The sequence below is a fragment of the Clytia hemisphaerica genome, unplaced genomic scaffold (genome assembly GCF_902728285.1).
Source record: "Clytia hemisphaerica strain Z4C2 unplaced genomic scaffold, Clytia hemisphaerica genome assembly, whole genome shotgun sequence".
NCBI lineage: Eukaryota > Metazoa > Cnidaria > Hydrozoa > Leptothecata > Clytiidae > Clytia > Clytia hemisphaerica.
This window is the reverse complement of record NW_027103286.1, coordinates 993,613-1,008,872: the sequence shown is the minus strand read 5'-3', so window position 1 is coordinate 1,008,872 and position 15,260 is coordinate 993,613. Positions and strand designations below refer to the sequence as shown.

General features: G+C 35.5%; 1 protein-coding gene across 1 annotated transcript in view; it reads left to right on the top strand.

The window, feature by feature from the left end:
• LOC136806164 (sperm-associated antigen 8-like) overlaps positions 1-9,632 on the top strand; it is a gene marked incomplete at its 5' end in the record, with an annotated part of 39,675 nt that extends 30,043 nt beyond the window's left edge. The window contains 2 exon segments of the mRNA XM_067062729.1: positions 8,182-8,244; positions 8,985-9,632. Coding sequence (XP_066918830.1) covers positions 8,182-8,244; positions 8,985-9,098 — 177 coding nt within the window. The 3' untranslated portion in view covers positions 9,099-9,632.
• Positions 9,633-15,260: the final 5,628 nt, after the last annotated feature.

Genomic DNA, 15,260 nt, shown 5'->3' with positions numbered 1-15,260 from the left:
AATTGGGTCTGGAATTGTGTGTGCTTATAAAGAACTTTTTATTTTCTGGCTGGAGAAAATATCTTTTCAAAAAAAAATTTAATGGATGACAAAATTGAACGCAAAATCATTTCGTGGAGCTAAATTTTATTTTATTCTCGTATATCAGAAGGCTAGAAATCCTCGATGCTGATAGTAAGAATATTCAGAGCAAACTTGAGTTCTACTAAAAAGTCGTATTTCATCGGGCGAGCCTAGAATTTCTTTTGATTTATTACATAAAAGAAATCAAAAGACTTTAACGACCAATTACCGACAAATTCATCTCCTGTCTTTCTTTATACCTCTATGATCTGAACTTACTCACATGACATGATCAGATAGAGTATGAAATAACAAAAAGAGGACTGTTTAATAAAATCCAAATTTTGGTGTTGTTCATTTGTTTGAAAAAAGAGGACAAGTTCAGACTTAATTCCAATACAGAGATTGTTCCCTTATAAAGATATATATTTTCACATAACCAGCTCCTGATGACACACAAAAATAAAAAAATACATCTTACATCCTATACGTGATAAGTACTTGAAAATTTTACTGTAACTGAAGTCAAGCTTTGGGCTCTTTCAGAAAATGTCCTTCCATGGGGGGAGGGTGGAGGGTGGAGGATAGAAGTGTCCGGGTGTAGTAAAAAATCTACAAAATTTGCCTTATCCGAGGGGTAAACTTGCTTTGTTTGGGGGTAATTTTGATTGTCCATGGGGTCAACTAATGCTGTCTGGTGGAGGGGGGTCAAAAGTTACAATGTCCGGGTGGTAAATTTCCTACTGTTAGATTTCAAAGATAAATTTTGTTTTTGCAAGAATAAACTTTGTCTAAAATTGCCGAATATTAAGAAATCTTCGTCACTTGAAGTAGTTTTTACAAAAAATAAGTCTATGCAAAAAAAGAAAGTCGAGCTATCCTGATATAAACTAGATATATATTGTCTATAGTTTGGCTTGGTAATATCTAACCTGATATCTCTCGGGCACGGTTAACCTCTAAAGGCCCTTGAAAATTAACCATCTGAGGAAAATAGTCCTTCCGCGCAAAATTCTACAACAAAAATTATGTTAAGTGTGTCGGAAAGTCAAAAACTAAATTTTCCTGATACGGCGCCCTATTCATAAGCACAATCACGCAACTTTGTTGTTAACCACAGTCCTTTTAGATGAGTGCAGTCCTTACAATTTTTGAATAGCATATTCTTCAGATTGTTATGTTTACACCCATCCCTTTAGAGCTTCAGCATTCTCGACAGAAAACAATCACAATCTGATCTCAGGTTAGTAATATTAGAAGTGCAAAAATTGATAACAAAAACAAATTTTACTCCATAATTCGTAATCATTATACAAAATATTATTGAAAAATTAAGTCTACTGCATTACATTACTTTTACGATATTGTTAGACGTCTGCTCTTTTGAAGAAGATACATTAAAGTTTGCTTCAAATACAATTTGGGGGGGGGATTGTAGAGACATTTTCCCGTCAATATTTTTGCTGAATCCCAGAATACCGAAAATTAAATAAAAATGATAACACCGTCACACCGGTTTGTAGAGGTTATACTGGCACAATGACAGAAAATAAGGCTAAATACTGTACCTCGAGTGACTTAGGGCAAGTCTCAGAAACCTAACAGTTTACCCTAAGTTTTCGCTACCAATATAAGCCAGATTCAGAGATCCACTTAGGGCTCTAAATTACCATTAAGGTTTCAGGACCCGGTTGTTACGTAATTAAATATTAACCTAAAAATTAATTATTAAAGAAATTGTAATCATGACGTCATAATTTGATCGAATTTGGTGACGTCATGAATCGTATAATCGCCATAATATTAAAAGTACATGTCCAATCTTTCCCAAATTTGAACCAAAGATGCATCTAACTGAAATGTAACTTTTTGAAAAAAAAAATTTGGAAAAATTTGATGACGTCAGCAAAAAATTGCATTTTTCGATTTTTTGTATTTTTTGCTGACGTCATCAAAATTTTCAAAATATTTTTATTGAAAAGTTTGACACCATTAACATACATCTTTGGTCCAAATTTGAGAAAGATTCGACATGTACTTTTAGAGTTAGAGCTAATTTACGATTTATGACGTCATAATTTGATGACGTCATAATTCACACTTTCTTTAATAATTAATTTTTAGGTTAATATTTAATTACGTAACAACCGGGTCCTGAAACCTTCAGGTATAGGTCATGTAAAAATCCATAAGTGAATCCCTGAGAATGGGTGCTATTGGTCGCGGATTCGGGATTTGTGATTTTTAAAAATCTAGACACGCCCTAACTCACCCGACCACCGTCTGATTTTAAAATACCGTTTTATCGTCTGTTTTTTCGTCAAATCTTGTAGACCCAATCCCGTCACACCGTAAAAGTACAAATTATTATTTCGAGGCAAAAAACACTGAACAAAACATTTTATGTAAAGTAAAAAAAATTTCTAGAAAATTCTTTATGGCTTACGCATCAATCCATTTAGAATTACTCTCCCCAACAAAGGGCTTTACTTTTGATGATATCTTTAATGTACAAGCTGACATATTTCAATTAGTTTACCCCCCCCCCCCCAGCGGTAACTCTGATCACGATATCACACGCACTTTTTGTCTACAATCACGATCACGCAAATCAACAAAAAAGAAAATGGAAGATCACGCATCCCTTTAAAAAAAGTCCAAATCACGTATCACGACTCAAAAATCTTTCAAACCACGATCACGTTTTAACCTCTCATCACGCAATCACGAAGACAAAAATTTCAAATCACGTAATCAGGCTGCAACAAAGTCCCTATCACGTCATCACGCAAACCGCTTGGGGGTTCTCTTGTACGGGCTGCACATTTTTTTCTTCTTGCGACAAACTTTCATGTTGTTGAGCTGCACATGTCATGATTGGTGTGCTCCCAGAGCTCCTCCATAGTTCCAAACGTTTTGATGCTTTTTCCTCTCGTGTAGCAGTTATTTCCATATCGTGTTCTGTACTCTCGGTAATGATAATCTTGGTTTCGTAAAAGTGTTTCGTAGTCCACACAAACCAACCCAAGCATCCAATCTATCACATTAATAAAAATCTCCTTTTCGTTTTTTGTGTAGTTATAATTATTGTATAGAGGATGGTTTTCCCATGTGTGAACAAACTCCACATATTCACCACCTGCGGTGCGTTTCAAGTCAATTAATGATGAATGAAATAAATAACTATAGAAAATTATCTTCAAAGGTTTCAGTTTTTCCTGCTCTCGACGATCATTTTCTTTTCTTAACACTGCCAATGCCATGGGATAATAATAATCCCAATAATCAAATACCAAAAAGTGTATTTTGTCGATCTTACCGAAACACGAAGAATTAAACAAGTCGTTTCTGGACGAAATCCACCGATATGCTGCTTCATACCTGTCATAATCAGGGTTTTTAATGACGTCAATTAAATTAATGAGATTAATATCATCAAGCGTGAATCGAATCTGAATAGATCGATGAAGTGGAAGCCAGTTTAGCAATGAATTATATATGTCAGGCCGTGACACAATGATAATATCCCATTTCCTGTCATTCTGCATTTTTTTTAGACTTGAAGAAACTGATTTTAATGCGGAATAATATTTTATAATGATAAATGATTGTTTTATACCATTGCAGCATCACCAAATATTTTCTCTTCGTATAAACGGTCTACCAGTTTCAACAGCCTACCATTAAAGAAAAAATCCCTATTTCTTTCAATAATGTACGAGAAATCGTTACTATATTCCGTACGCGAACCACGCGATCCTCACTGTTGAGGTACATGTTAACGTAAAAACAATACTCGTTCGTTATGAAATCGTTAAAATATCGGTAAAACTTATAATCCGAGTCCCGATCCAGCACGAGTGTGATATTTCTTATCTCCGTGCAGCTGAGCATTGAAAAATCAGTCCGCCCGTGAGGCATGGTAATATCATTACTGCAAATACAAAACTCTACCACTGAAAAAAGTAAAATCAGGATGACCAAATTTTTGATCGCCATTTTTTTGTCAATCAAGTACTTTCTTTTCTCCATTGATAACTTCGCTCAAGTGATAATAAATCTGATGCTCTCATTAATCAAAACACTTCATTTCCAATTCACGCTTTTTTTTATAAGAATGATGTTTTCCCATTTCATCATGGATATTTTTAACTTTTTGGGAAAAGGCATCCTAAACTATTCTTACGGTATTCTTTAGGCTAGGATCATAATTTCTGTAGTACATAGCTAAATCATAAAATAGCATTTTTGCGAAAACTTCGAACCTTAATTAGCAATCTTAGGCTCTGCTGCCAAACTTCACGATGATGATATTCTAAGCATATTCTTAATTTTTTGGCCAATTTCATCATGAATATTCTTATAAAGTTTATTATTATAAAAGAAAAGAAAATTTCTCTCTTCTCTAGTATTGTAAAACATGTTGTGTTATAACTGACTTTGACGCACGCTCAACCAAAGGAGCTTTTCTTTGTGTTTAATTGATGCTGAACTGACGTCATATTCCCAAATGACATGAGGAATTTTATTTATGTTTATAATAAATAGATTATTTGATATACGCATTAATTCCCAAATGACTTATAAGAATTTGTTTATAATTTAAAATCTAGTCATCAGGGATCATCAAGTTTTTTTTTTAGCAAGCAGTTTTACTGTTTTTAACTTTTATCTTTATTATTTTTTAGACCTGATGATGATACAAATGTATCGAAATATATTGTCAAGTAAAATAAAAATAAAATGAAGCTACATCGTAGACTGGAGTCGTTTATAATGCGTGCAATACTAATAATACCAATACTAATAATAATAATAATAATACGGCATTTAGTTTGTATAAACGACTGGAAGAATCCGGTGTTCCAGCCTTATAGATACAGGGGCTAGCTACGCAGAAACTTGCGTAGCGAGAAAATAATTTATCAAGCAATAACAAACTCTCAAAACAAAATCAACTCAAATGAAAAACTTTCAATACACAAATCCACATACATGTTTTTCTCAAGAATTATTTTGAGCGGGAAAAAGATTATAATTGCAAATATTGACACTTTTCTTTTGTTTGGAGTTAGTGCACAAAGGTTTCTAGACGACTAAAATTGTTCCCTTTATTACTTTTGCTTTATTTCTACTATGTATGAATTAGTCGTCTAGCTTGCTAGACTAGCTACATCGTTGATATTTCACTTCTGATATAATTATATTCTCCTCTAACTCTGAACCATAGTAACTCCCAACAGTACCCTTAAACTCCCTTACCCACAAAAAGAAAAGACACAGTTGTTTTCTTTAAATGTTGGTGTTCGGGTTCTTTTGTCAGCACTGAGGATACTCTGGCCAGCGAATAAAATACAAGCCGTTTGCTCGTTGAGTACAGTATAAAAATTTTCTAGCTTGAATGTCATTGTTGTTTCATCAAAATGAATAGTGATTGCGAACCGGCCGGATGCGCCACAAACCCCTTCATGATAGGAAATACATATTCCTCATCCCAATGCACAGTCGCGTCCTCGAGGGTTCAGGCACTATTCTTAAGTCTCCTGTAATTACCAATATCTCAATAGTTTGTTTAGTGGTAATATTGAACATCAATTGTCCACATTCCGGTATATTATCGTATCGTTTGGTAAGTTCTGGTTCTTTCCTGGAGTATAAGTTCCGGTGATGACTCGCGTATCGTTTGGTCTCGCATATCCAGTTCGCCCAATTGATCGTTAGTCGTTTGCTGGATCGGCTACGGGCTTCGTGTCTTGTTGTCTCCGTTTATCGTCGTCACATCACATGAAAGAAATTTTAAAGTATATGTAAGTAAGGTTAATGTCCAGAGTCCTCGACCCGAGATGTTGTTTTGGAAAAAATCTACCATTTTTAAAACCCTCGCATGTCTCTTCTGAGCATGCGTACTCGGACCCAGATCTCTCAGACGCCCAACCACCCGTTCTTTATCATGCCCCGGCGCCCTACTATTTGAGTACGAGATCGCGGAGAAACTAATTTTCGCTCTATCTTCGACTGCGCGAAAATACGCTTCCCTAATGACATTGTTGGATATTTTGACATGTTTGTAAGCTATAAAAACTATGGAAATTTTCATTTGATCAGAGAAGGTTGTGAGGGTATCTCACGCCACATTTTGAAATGGTTTTTTAACAGAAGAAACTTATATCAAATAATTGAACAGCCTCGCAACACTCATTCTCTACACATAATTCAATAAGATCAGCAAACAATGTCCAAATAAACCAGCTGCGCTGAAATGTCGCCCGAAATCCGAAATCCGAAATGAAAACAGATTAGAAGATTAATTACTCTCGGGTACCTAATAGCCGTCCCCCTCCGCTAATTAATTTACCCCCATCGCTAGATGGAGTGATACGTGTTTTCTCAAGATAAAGATAGTTTCGATGCTATCGTCCGTAAATCTTTTTAATGTCACACCAAAAAATTATGGTACGGAATTTGAAGCCGTTTATGGCTTTTTAAAAAACGCATCGGGAGTGATGAGTTAATGTACAGACAACAGTCACCCCTGAAAATCAGACATTTTCCAAATTTTATTGTTCGACAAATTGTTAGACAGAAAGTCACAAAAATAAACTCGAACTTTGGGCGATTTATGGGTGTTAATAAATTACAGTATTGTTAAGCAGGTAGCAATGATACGTACGACAGATTTAAAATGAGCAAAGCTTAAGACCATGTTCACACGTTACTGTTCCGTTTCGCTCCGGTATGATTTTCGTTACGGATCAAGTGTGTTCATATTGGTTTCGGAACGTTTCGGAGCAAGAAAACGGAGCAGTTCCGTTCCGATGAAAAAAGTAGAGCGAAACCGTTTCGATCTGTTTTGCTTTGTAACGTCTTCTTTTTTTGACGTTTCGAATTTTGTTCACACTTGTTTCGGAACGGAATGGAACTGTAACTTCTGAACATGATCTAAATATTGTATAAAGTCTGACGCAATGATCTTTGAGCTAGTAGAAAAAATTCTTCAACTTTTCAAAATTATCATCTTTTATATTATTATCCTTGAAAATATCTTTCCAATGACGTTAAAAAATTTTATTCCAACCAGAGGAATGTAAAGAGATGGAAAAACAGCTTTTCTGATTACTCAAAGTTCAACGATCACTTCTATTGAAAATTCTATTGTAAAAACGTTGATTAGGTCATTAAATGAAAGTCCAGAAAAGACGGCTCGTCATACAAATCGGACGGTTTCTACATGATTTGACGATAAAAATGAAAATTTGTTTTTCCTTTTTTGCCGATTACTAGTTCAATTTTTAAGAATAAGGAGCACTATTTTTACTAATGTATAGCAAAAGAAATTCTTAACGCAATGATATTAAATTGGTTCTTGCAAAACTGTCAGAAGTCGAGTAAAGTCAAGATGAAGTTATAATTTTCTCGCGCTCTAGCTTTCCATATAATGATGCGGGCATAATGCGGTTATATCAATAGAATCGCTAGGAAATTCTGAGCAAGAAGATATAGGTTCCTTTTCGTATAGGAGAGGTGTACCCAAAATATAAGCCCTAAAGGTTTGCGCATAATCAGGCTTGAAACAAAAGAATTTTGTCACAACACGCTAATTATGCAGATTTTTTATAGCGACAACAAAAGAAACCTATTTACTCGACATAAACTCCCTTAAGGGCAAGAGACCTGGTATATGACGAGCCGTTTTTCCATTGTTTTCAAGAAGCTGTTTTTCCATCTCTTTACATTCCTCTGTTCCAACATTGATACATGCTGAGAAATCGTTAAAAAAATTGAGTGTCTATATAATTTTGAGGGAAGTAAAGTAAGTTTGCGACCGCAGTCGAGGGCGACCCCAAGGCTACCTTTTCGTATAGCTGTCTACTCAAAGGTAGGGGAGAGCGTCAATCCTTTCCCTGGATTTCTCCACTTACCCTTGATCCGTCTCTTTAGTTGCTGAGCATCAAGCAGAGAGGCATCAAGTACCATTTTGGGAATCTTTGGTATGTCCCGGCTGGGGATCGAACCCACAACCTTGTGCACCGTAGCTGGATACTCTACCTTCATGCTACGGTCGAAGGAAAAACTATGGTTTGAGGGAAACTTATCATTTTGTTTTGTTTGCTTTTTTAGGGGCATGACGTAAATGCAGAAATGCCGTTGACGTTCTGGCATCAAAATTTGAATACAGTTCATGTATGTTACTAACGAGTTGTTAATGACAGGCGCGGCGGAAGCGGGGAGACTGAGGAGACTTCAGTCTCCCCACTTTTGAGCAAATGAAATTTTTTTCTTCAAATCATTAGCAAATTTTATCTCATTCTAACGGTTGTTCCGCCGAGCCTGAATGAGTTTCTTTCTCAAGGCACCAACTTCTCACAGACCGGGTGGGCTTTTTTACGCCAACGACAAACTCGATAGGGGATTAATAATCCCCAGTTTTTTTATAGGTTAGCATTTGAATTCCATTGTTTCTAAGTCAGAAAATTCAGTGGGGATGGAAAAAAATAGCACAATATTTTGCAGTGAGGATTTGTTTATTTGATTATTTTCGGCGATGACGACGAAAATTGGAATATAACTATCCAGTGAGGACGATATTTTGGCGAATTTCTCCAGTGGAAAGTGTCCCCATCGGGTCTGTGAGATAGGATGTAGTATCATAAGAAAGGATATAAACGAAAATTTTAAGAGTAAAACTAAGCCAGGAAATAAGTTGGAAAGTCTGAAATGGCTTAAATTTTGCCCTACAAAAAAGAACAAAAATAGTTTAATAGTCAAGTGCCAGAAAAAAAAACAACAATTACGCCAAAACAAATTCTTTTAATCGGTCCTCAAAAAGTCTGTCTGTCTGTCTATCTGTCTGTCTCTTTGTCTGAGGGTGTGTGTAAATAAAACGGATCCATTTATCTATGATGTTCTCGTCTCATTAACAGGGTGTGACTCAAACCAAACAAGGAAAATCCCCGTTCAAGAAAAATGCTGCTTTTTCAACGCCAATCTCCGAATCCCTCGACGCTCAAAAACCTGGAGATGAGTGGAATTTCTAATAGTTCCATTTATACTGAGACGGAAAAATCGTCTGATACGAGTAGTTTGTAAATGTGACCTGTGGAGGAGATCCTATTTATTGAAACATATATGGAAAGTACACTTCTCCATAATTGTTAAATTGCTCGTCTCAGACAAATTAATCGTCTCAGTATAAATAGAACTAATATTTTTGTTTGTTATTTTCATTGTTTCTTCCGCAACAAGGAATGAGATTTTTTAAACATGCCTTCGCATTGTAAACTTTCACCAAAAATGATTTCATCAACTCTAGAATTTGTACATTTTAAAATTTTAGAGATTTTTCAGGTTTAAGAAAACTTAAATAACTTACAGTAACATTGTTACATAATCCACCATTATGGAAGCGAATGTTCGCATTTGTAGACTAGAGGTGATTCGTTGCTTGCAAATCGCTTCCACAATGAAGAAAATATTGTTTGAAAAATTATTTTATTTTTGTGAATAAGGAACAACTCTTATCTTTATGTAGGTGACAGGACAATTGCCCCTGGGACAATTACCCCCAGACAATTACCACCCCCCCTTCCAATCGAAAAACAAATCCGAGACCATCACCTTCGAGACAATTCTTGATCGTTAGAGTCTTTTTGAATTTCTTTTTGATTTTCTTGTTAGTGTTGCTGAAAACTGTCTTCAAGAATGCTGTTCGAAAGTTTATGAATATGAAAGAATCCTATACGATTGTATGAAATTTTATCCAAGAGAGATTTTAACCCACCTTAAAACAAACATTGTGATGATCAATGTAAAGTTGATTTCTTCTGATCTCATTATCCCACCATGTTACCTCTCTCAAGTCCTTAAGAAGACTTTCCTTAAGGATCTCCTTCAACATGTGTAACCAAAAATAAATTTTCGTACAGAAAAAGCTAGCTAAAAAAATAGGCGATGAATTTAGGAGAACATTATTAAAGAGAGTTTTGGTAATTGTTCAGGAAGGCCATCGTCTGGGGGTTGGGATTGTCTGGGGGTAATTGTCCTGGGGGAAATTGTCCTGGGGGTAATTGTCCTGGGGGTAATTATCTGGGGGCAGTTGTCTCGGAGGCAGTTGTCTGGGAGCAATTGTCCTAGAATCTTCTGTATGTGTGTAAATATAATAATTGAAAGTAATTTTATATTTAATACTAATTAAATCCAATGTATATGACACCTTGATAAAGATTTCAATTTGTTTCAAGGTGCTTATTCTTTGCAATCAAGTACAATTCTAGTACTAGTAATTAAGAAAAGTGTCTTGTAATGGTTCCTTTTCACTTCTCAAGGGCTGTAAGCTCTAGTTTAGAAGACGGCCCCCTTCAATTTGTTTCAAGGTGCTTATTCTCCTTTTCGCCCTACTTATTCTAATTGTGAATTAAAGTGGGCATAAAGTGGGCTGTCTAAAGTCAATGCATTGATTGCCCTCTTATGACGTCAATGCAATGTCTTCTTTTAATCTTTTTCAAGCAAAGATTTTAACTGCCAAATTTGTGCCCATTTTCTGCTTACTCTAACAATTAGAATAGGCATGGCAGAAAGTCGGGCGTCTAAACTAGAGCTAAGGGTCCGATTTTGAAAGCCATTTTTTAAGAATCACATGTCTTCGTTTAGAAATCGAGTGACCCCCCCCCCCGGACACAAACCTGTTTATCTGGAATGTTGATATATGTCTCGCAACCTCTCATCAAATCGAATTAAAATCGATATCGATAGAGTTTGTCTTTTCTACGGGTGAGTCGTTAAAACTCACTTTCGAGGGCATTGTAGTGTATTCGTCGTCAATTTTTAGCATGAAAATATTGAAAATATGATAGACTGTTTCATTAATTTCCATGTCTCATTTAGATAAAATACTAAAAAAAATTTACATTAAAAAATAATCGACAATTTATTTAAAGATCAAAACGATATCAAAATTATTGGATGGATTGAGTTACTTGATTGCTGAAGGAATGTTTTTTATCCTTGTACGAACAGAATACTCTTTCAACCCAGCTGGCACACAATGTTTTTTCGACGTTTATCTAACGTTCACAACGTTCATGTAACGTTAGATGAACGTTGAAACAACGTTGTGTGCCAGCTGGGAAAAAACGGCGATTCGAACCGAGAATCCCAGGGCGAACTTCATCGATGTTTGACACTTTATTTTATAAGACTTTTCTCTGTTTCTCTAAAAAAACTCAAAATAACGAGATTTGGTACTCTGATTGAATGCTTTTCAAACATTACTTAATCTTTTCCGAAAATCGTCTGAAGATCTAAAACCATTTAAACATCCAAAGATTACACCAAAGTCCATAAACAAGTTTACATGTATCACCCACTGACCTTTATATATCCCTGGACCATGTTACTCGATGCCGGCCAAGCATAATATTATGATCGGAGTTTTTTTTGAAATTGGTACCCACGGAGAGAGCGCTAGATCTAGTTTCGCTTGGACACAAATGATGTAGTGTTGTTTGTCGTTAGGCAAAGTTTAAAACACTACAATAGCTTCTTTGCGGGTACCGACTTTCAAAAAAACTTCGATCAAAGATGGTGGATATAGCTAGGTCCAGGGATATATAAACGTCAGTGGTTATCACCATGAACAACCATGTTTTCTTATAAAATGAGTTCGCCTCTGTTTCTTCCTTTTCATGTTTTCTTGTAACAGGAAACTATATTTACATTAACAAGGGGGAATTAACCTATTTTTGTTACAGAATTTCTCCGTGTTATGTAGACCAGGCTCTACGGCTTTAACGAAGTGAGCGCAAGCAAGCGGACTGTATTCTGATTTGAAAATGCAAATCGCTTTAGAAAGACCAAGCGGTAAACAAAAACATCAAATATAAAAAACTAGACTCTGAAATAGTTTAACGCCTGGATATCCAGGCTAGGTGGTTTATTATAAGTAACGACAATTTTTTTTAACCAATGCTTTTTTGGACAAATTATGTGTAGGAAAACTTCCACAACTCTCTATTACAGTGTCGGACTTTTTTGCTGTCGGACTAGAAAGTGTCGGGCTAATGTTTTGAAATTTGACCTCCCCTGGAATTTTTGGAGTGTCCATGTTCCTGATTCTCTAGATCTTTGGCTAATATTTTGAGGTAGTGTCTTTGATACTTGCCTAACTTTTAGAGAACCTGGATGTGAATGTGGAGTTTCATTTTCGCACCAAATTTCGCAAACAAATCTAAATTATCCAGGTTTCTTAGCGGATGTTTCTCTACCTAGACGGAAAATTTGAACTTCTCAACACGGGGTAAAAGTTACTTCAGGAATAGTCTATTCAGCGAATGAATTTGTTCAGTGAAGTGTTTGTCTCATAACTAGCGACCTTAAGCATTTAGGACGGTGACTTTGGAAGAGTACGGCAGGATTTAACAAAAAGAAAGCCCTTTGGGATTTATATCTGGATCGCAGCTTGATTCTATTCTTTTCATTATCAATTTTCTCATGAGAATAGTTAATTTTAATAGGTTATTAATGAACGTTTTCAAATCTGAAGACAACTTGAAAGTTTTGTTTTGACGTCGTCCTCAGGACGAAGACGGTAAAGAAAGAGTACAATAGTTTTAAATGATATGAATCCCTCGAGAATTGTATCGAACTTATTTTTTACAAAAACTTTCCTGGATTTCAAATTTGTCCATGTGATATTAAATCTAGATAAAATCGGATAATATTTGCCATTTGATTTTAAGATTTAATTTACGTCCTCATTCAAGTCGCCATCCTTAGATGCTTAAGGTCGCTACTTAAGTTTTCTCATGATGTCATGTTATACCGCATATCAGCGCTGATTTTACTCCATGCATTTGCACTTCGTCTGCACTCTCTTGTTATTGCATTCTTGAATTATTTTGAATTATTTATTGCATATCTGTTTGAAGTTAATCTTTGTAATAAACCAACCAAACCAATGTAAGAGTGATTTATAGAGACAAAATTTACCTCAACATACAAAGTTCTAAAATTATAGAGCTTGGTCTCCCTAGAGAATGAAAGTGCAAACCCATGTTTCCAAAACTTTCCTCGCCAACCCAGGGCAGCAAAATAGAAATTAATAAAAAGCAGCCTTACACAAGATCTAAAACCACTTAAAACATCCAAAGATCAGACCAGAGTCCATAAACAAGTTTGCATGCACTATCATGACCAACCATGTTTTCTTAGAAAATGAACTTGCCTCTGTTTTCTTCTTTTTCATGTTTTCATGTAACAGAAAGCTCTATCTTCACTAGCAAGTGGAGGCATATCCTATTTTTGCTTCAGAATTGCTCAACGCCGTGTAGATTGGAGAATGCAAATCGCTCTAGGGAGACCAGGCTGTAAACCAGAACATAAAATATCAAAAACTAGACTTTGAAAAAGTTTACAGCCTGGATATCCAGGCTAGGTGGCCTGGGAATCTGTAAAAGATTATTATATTATCTTTGTAAACACTATAAAAATAGTGTCCCACTATATACAGGTCAAATTGCAAAATAATAATTATTTTTCTTTAGTCCTGGCCCAGTTTATATGTCAGGTCTCCTGTATTTTGAACATGCTGTCTAACCAAGCTCTTCTATTTGGTTTTCAGGAATGCGTATCAAAAACATGACTAGGTGAAACAAATTTGATTCATTGTTCTATGGGATGACCTTTAGAAAAATATGGGTCCATAGGCGAAGCGAGATACCCTGCAAAATTTATGAGGGAGTGCATTATCTTTTGATAAAACAAAGACAATAATTACAGTGTCCTAAAAACCGCTCTCATCCATAAATTTTGCAGGGTATCTCACTACGCCTATGGGGTCGGTCGGTGCAAACAAAAATAGATTTCCTAAATTATAGACATAGGGGCGAAAGATCAAGACCCAAAGAAGTTTGTAATGTTTTGAAGCGGTGACTTTTTTCCTCTTTATCGATGAGCAATTTTCGTGCCATTTTCATTGTTATTTTTAAATTCATCTAAGTTCTGGGATGATTTTACACTTTTTCACCTTGCTCAGTTAAAAATATCTGTAAAGAAGACTTAAAAAGTCCATCTGCTAGCTTTGCAAATTCAATATTACTATTTTTGGACCTACCTCGGAGGTCCTTTAATTTAACCTTTGTTGGGGCCCCCTTCGTTCGTTCGTTCGTTCGTTCGTTCGTTCGTTCGTTCGTTCGTTCGTTCGTTCGTTCGTTCGTTCGTTCGTTCGTTCGTTCGTTCGTTCGTTCGTTCGTTCGTTCGTTCGTTCGTTCGTTCGTTCGTTCGTTCGTTCGTTCGTTCGTTCGTTCGTTCGTTCGTTCGTTCGTTCGTTCGTTCGTTCGTTCGTTCGTTCGTTCGCCCGATTTTAGGGAAAAAAATTTTGGGCAAATTTGGGCCAAAAACTGCCTAAAAATGAGGTTTTTTGGACTTTTGTGTGAAATTGCCTCATTAGTTTTTTCTATTTCTTTTGCATAAAGATAAAAGGCTGAGGTTCTCTAAAAAGTGGCTGAAGCTGAAGCTGTTTTTTTTCAGAAAGTTTTTTTGGCCGTAAAAATTGGATTTTTTTTATTTGGGGAAATCCTCTTTTATCATTTTTATGGAAAATAACCATTTATCTCGATTGAATTGGTTTTTTTCTGATTCTTTGCATACTGATGTAAAATGGTATTCTCTAAAATCTGATAGAGCCCGATTTTCCAAAAATGAATTTGGCAAATTGGGAGGTAGCTCTGATCTGTTTCAAAAGTTTATATCTTGATGGAAAGACTTTGATTTTCATATTTGACAAAATTTATTTTTATTAAACCCGACGGACCCATATTTTTCTAGAGGTTTGCCCATATAACAATAAATTAAAGATAATTTTTCACCTGCTTAGAAAGGTAGTCTCAAACCTTTTTGTCTCTGTATGCGTAATTCTTTTTATAAGAACAAATTATATAAGAACCCCTATGTTCTTATATAATTTTCGATGACCAAAATGTTTAGAACAAGTTAAGAATATTTTAAGCTTTGCGAACCCTAAAACATCTATTTTCTTAGGAAAACTACTCACAAATTGGTGAAAATAAAAACATTTTCGGAATATTTTTAGACTTAAAACTCAAAAAGTTAAGAACATCCAAAGGCTTCAAAAATTTTGTATGTTTTTATAAAAAAGCGTGTAAAAGTGAAATTCTTTTTCTCCCCTTTAGTAAGGTCTTTTC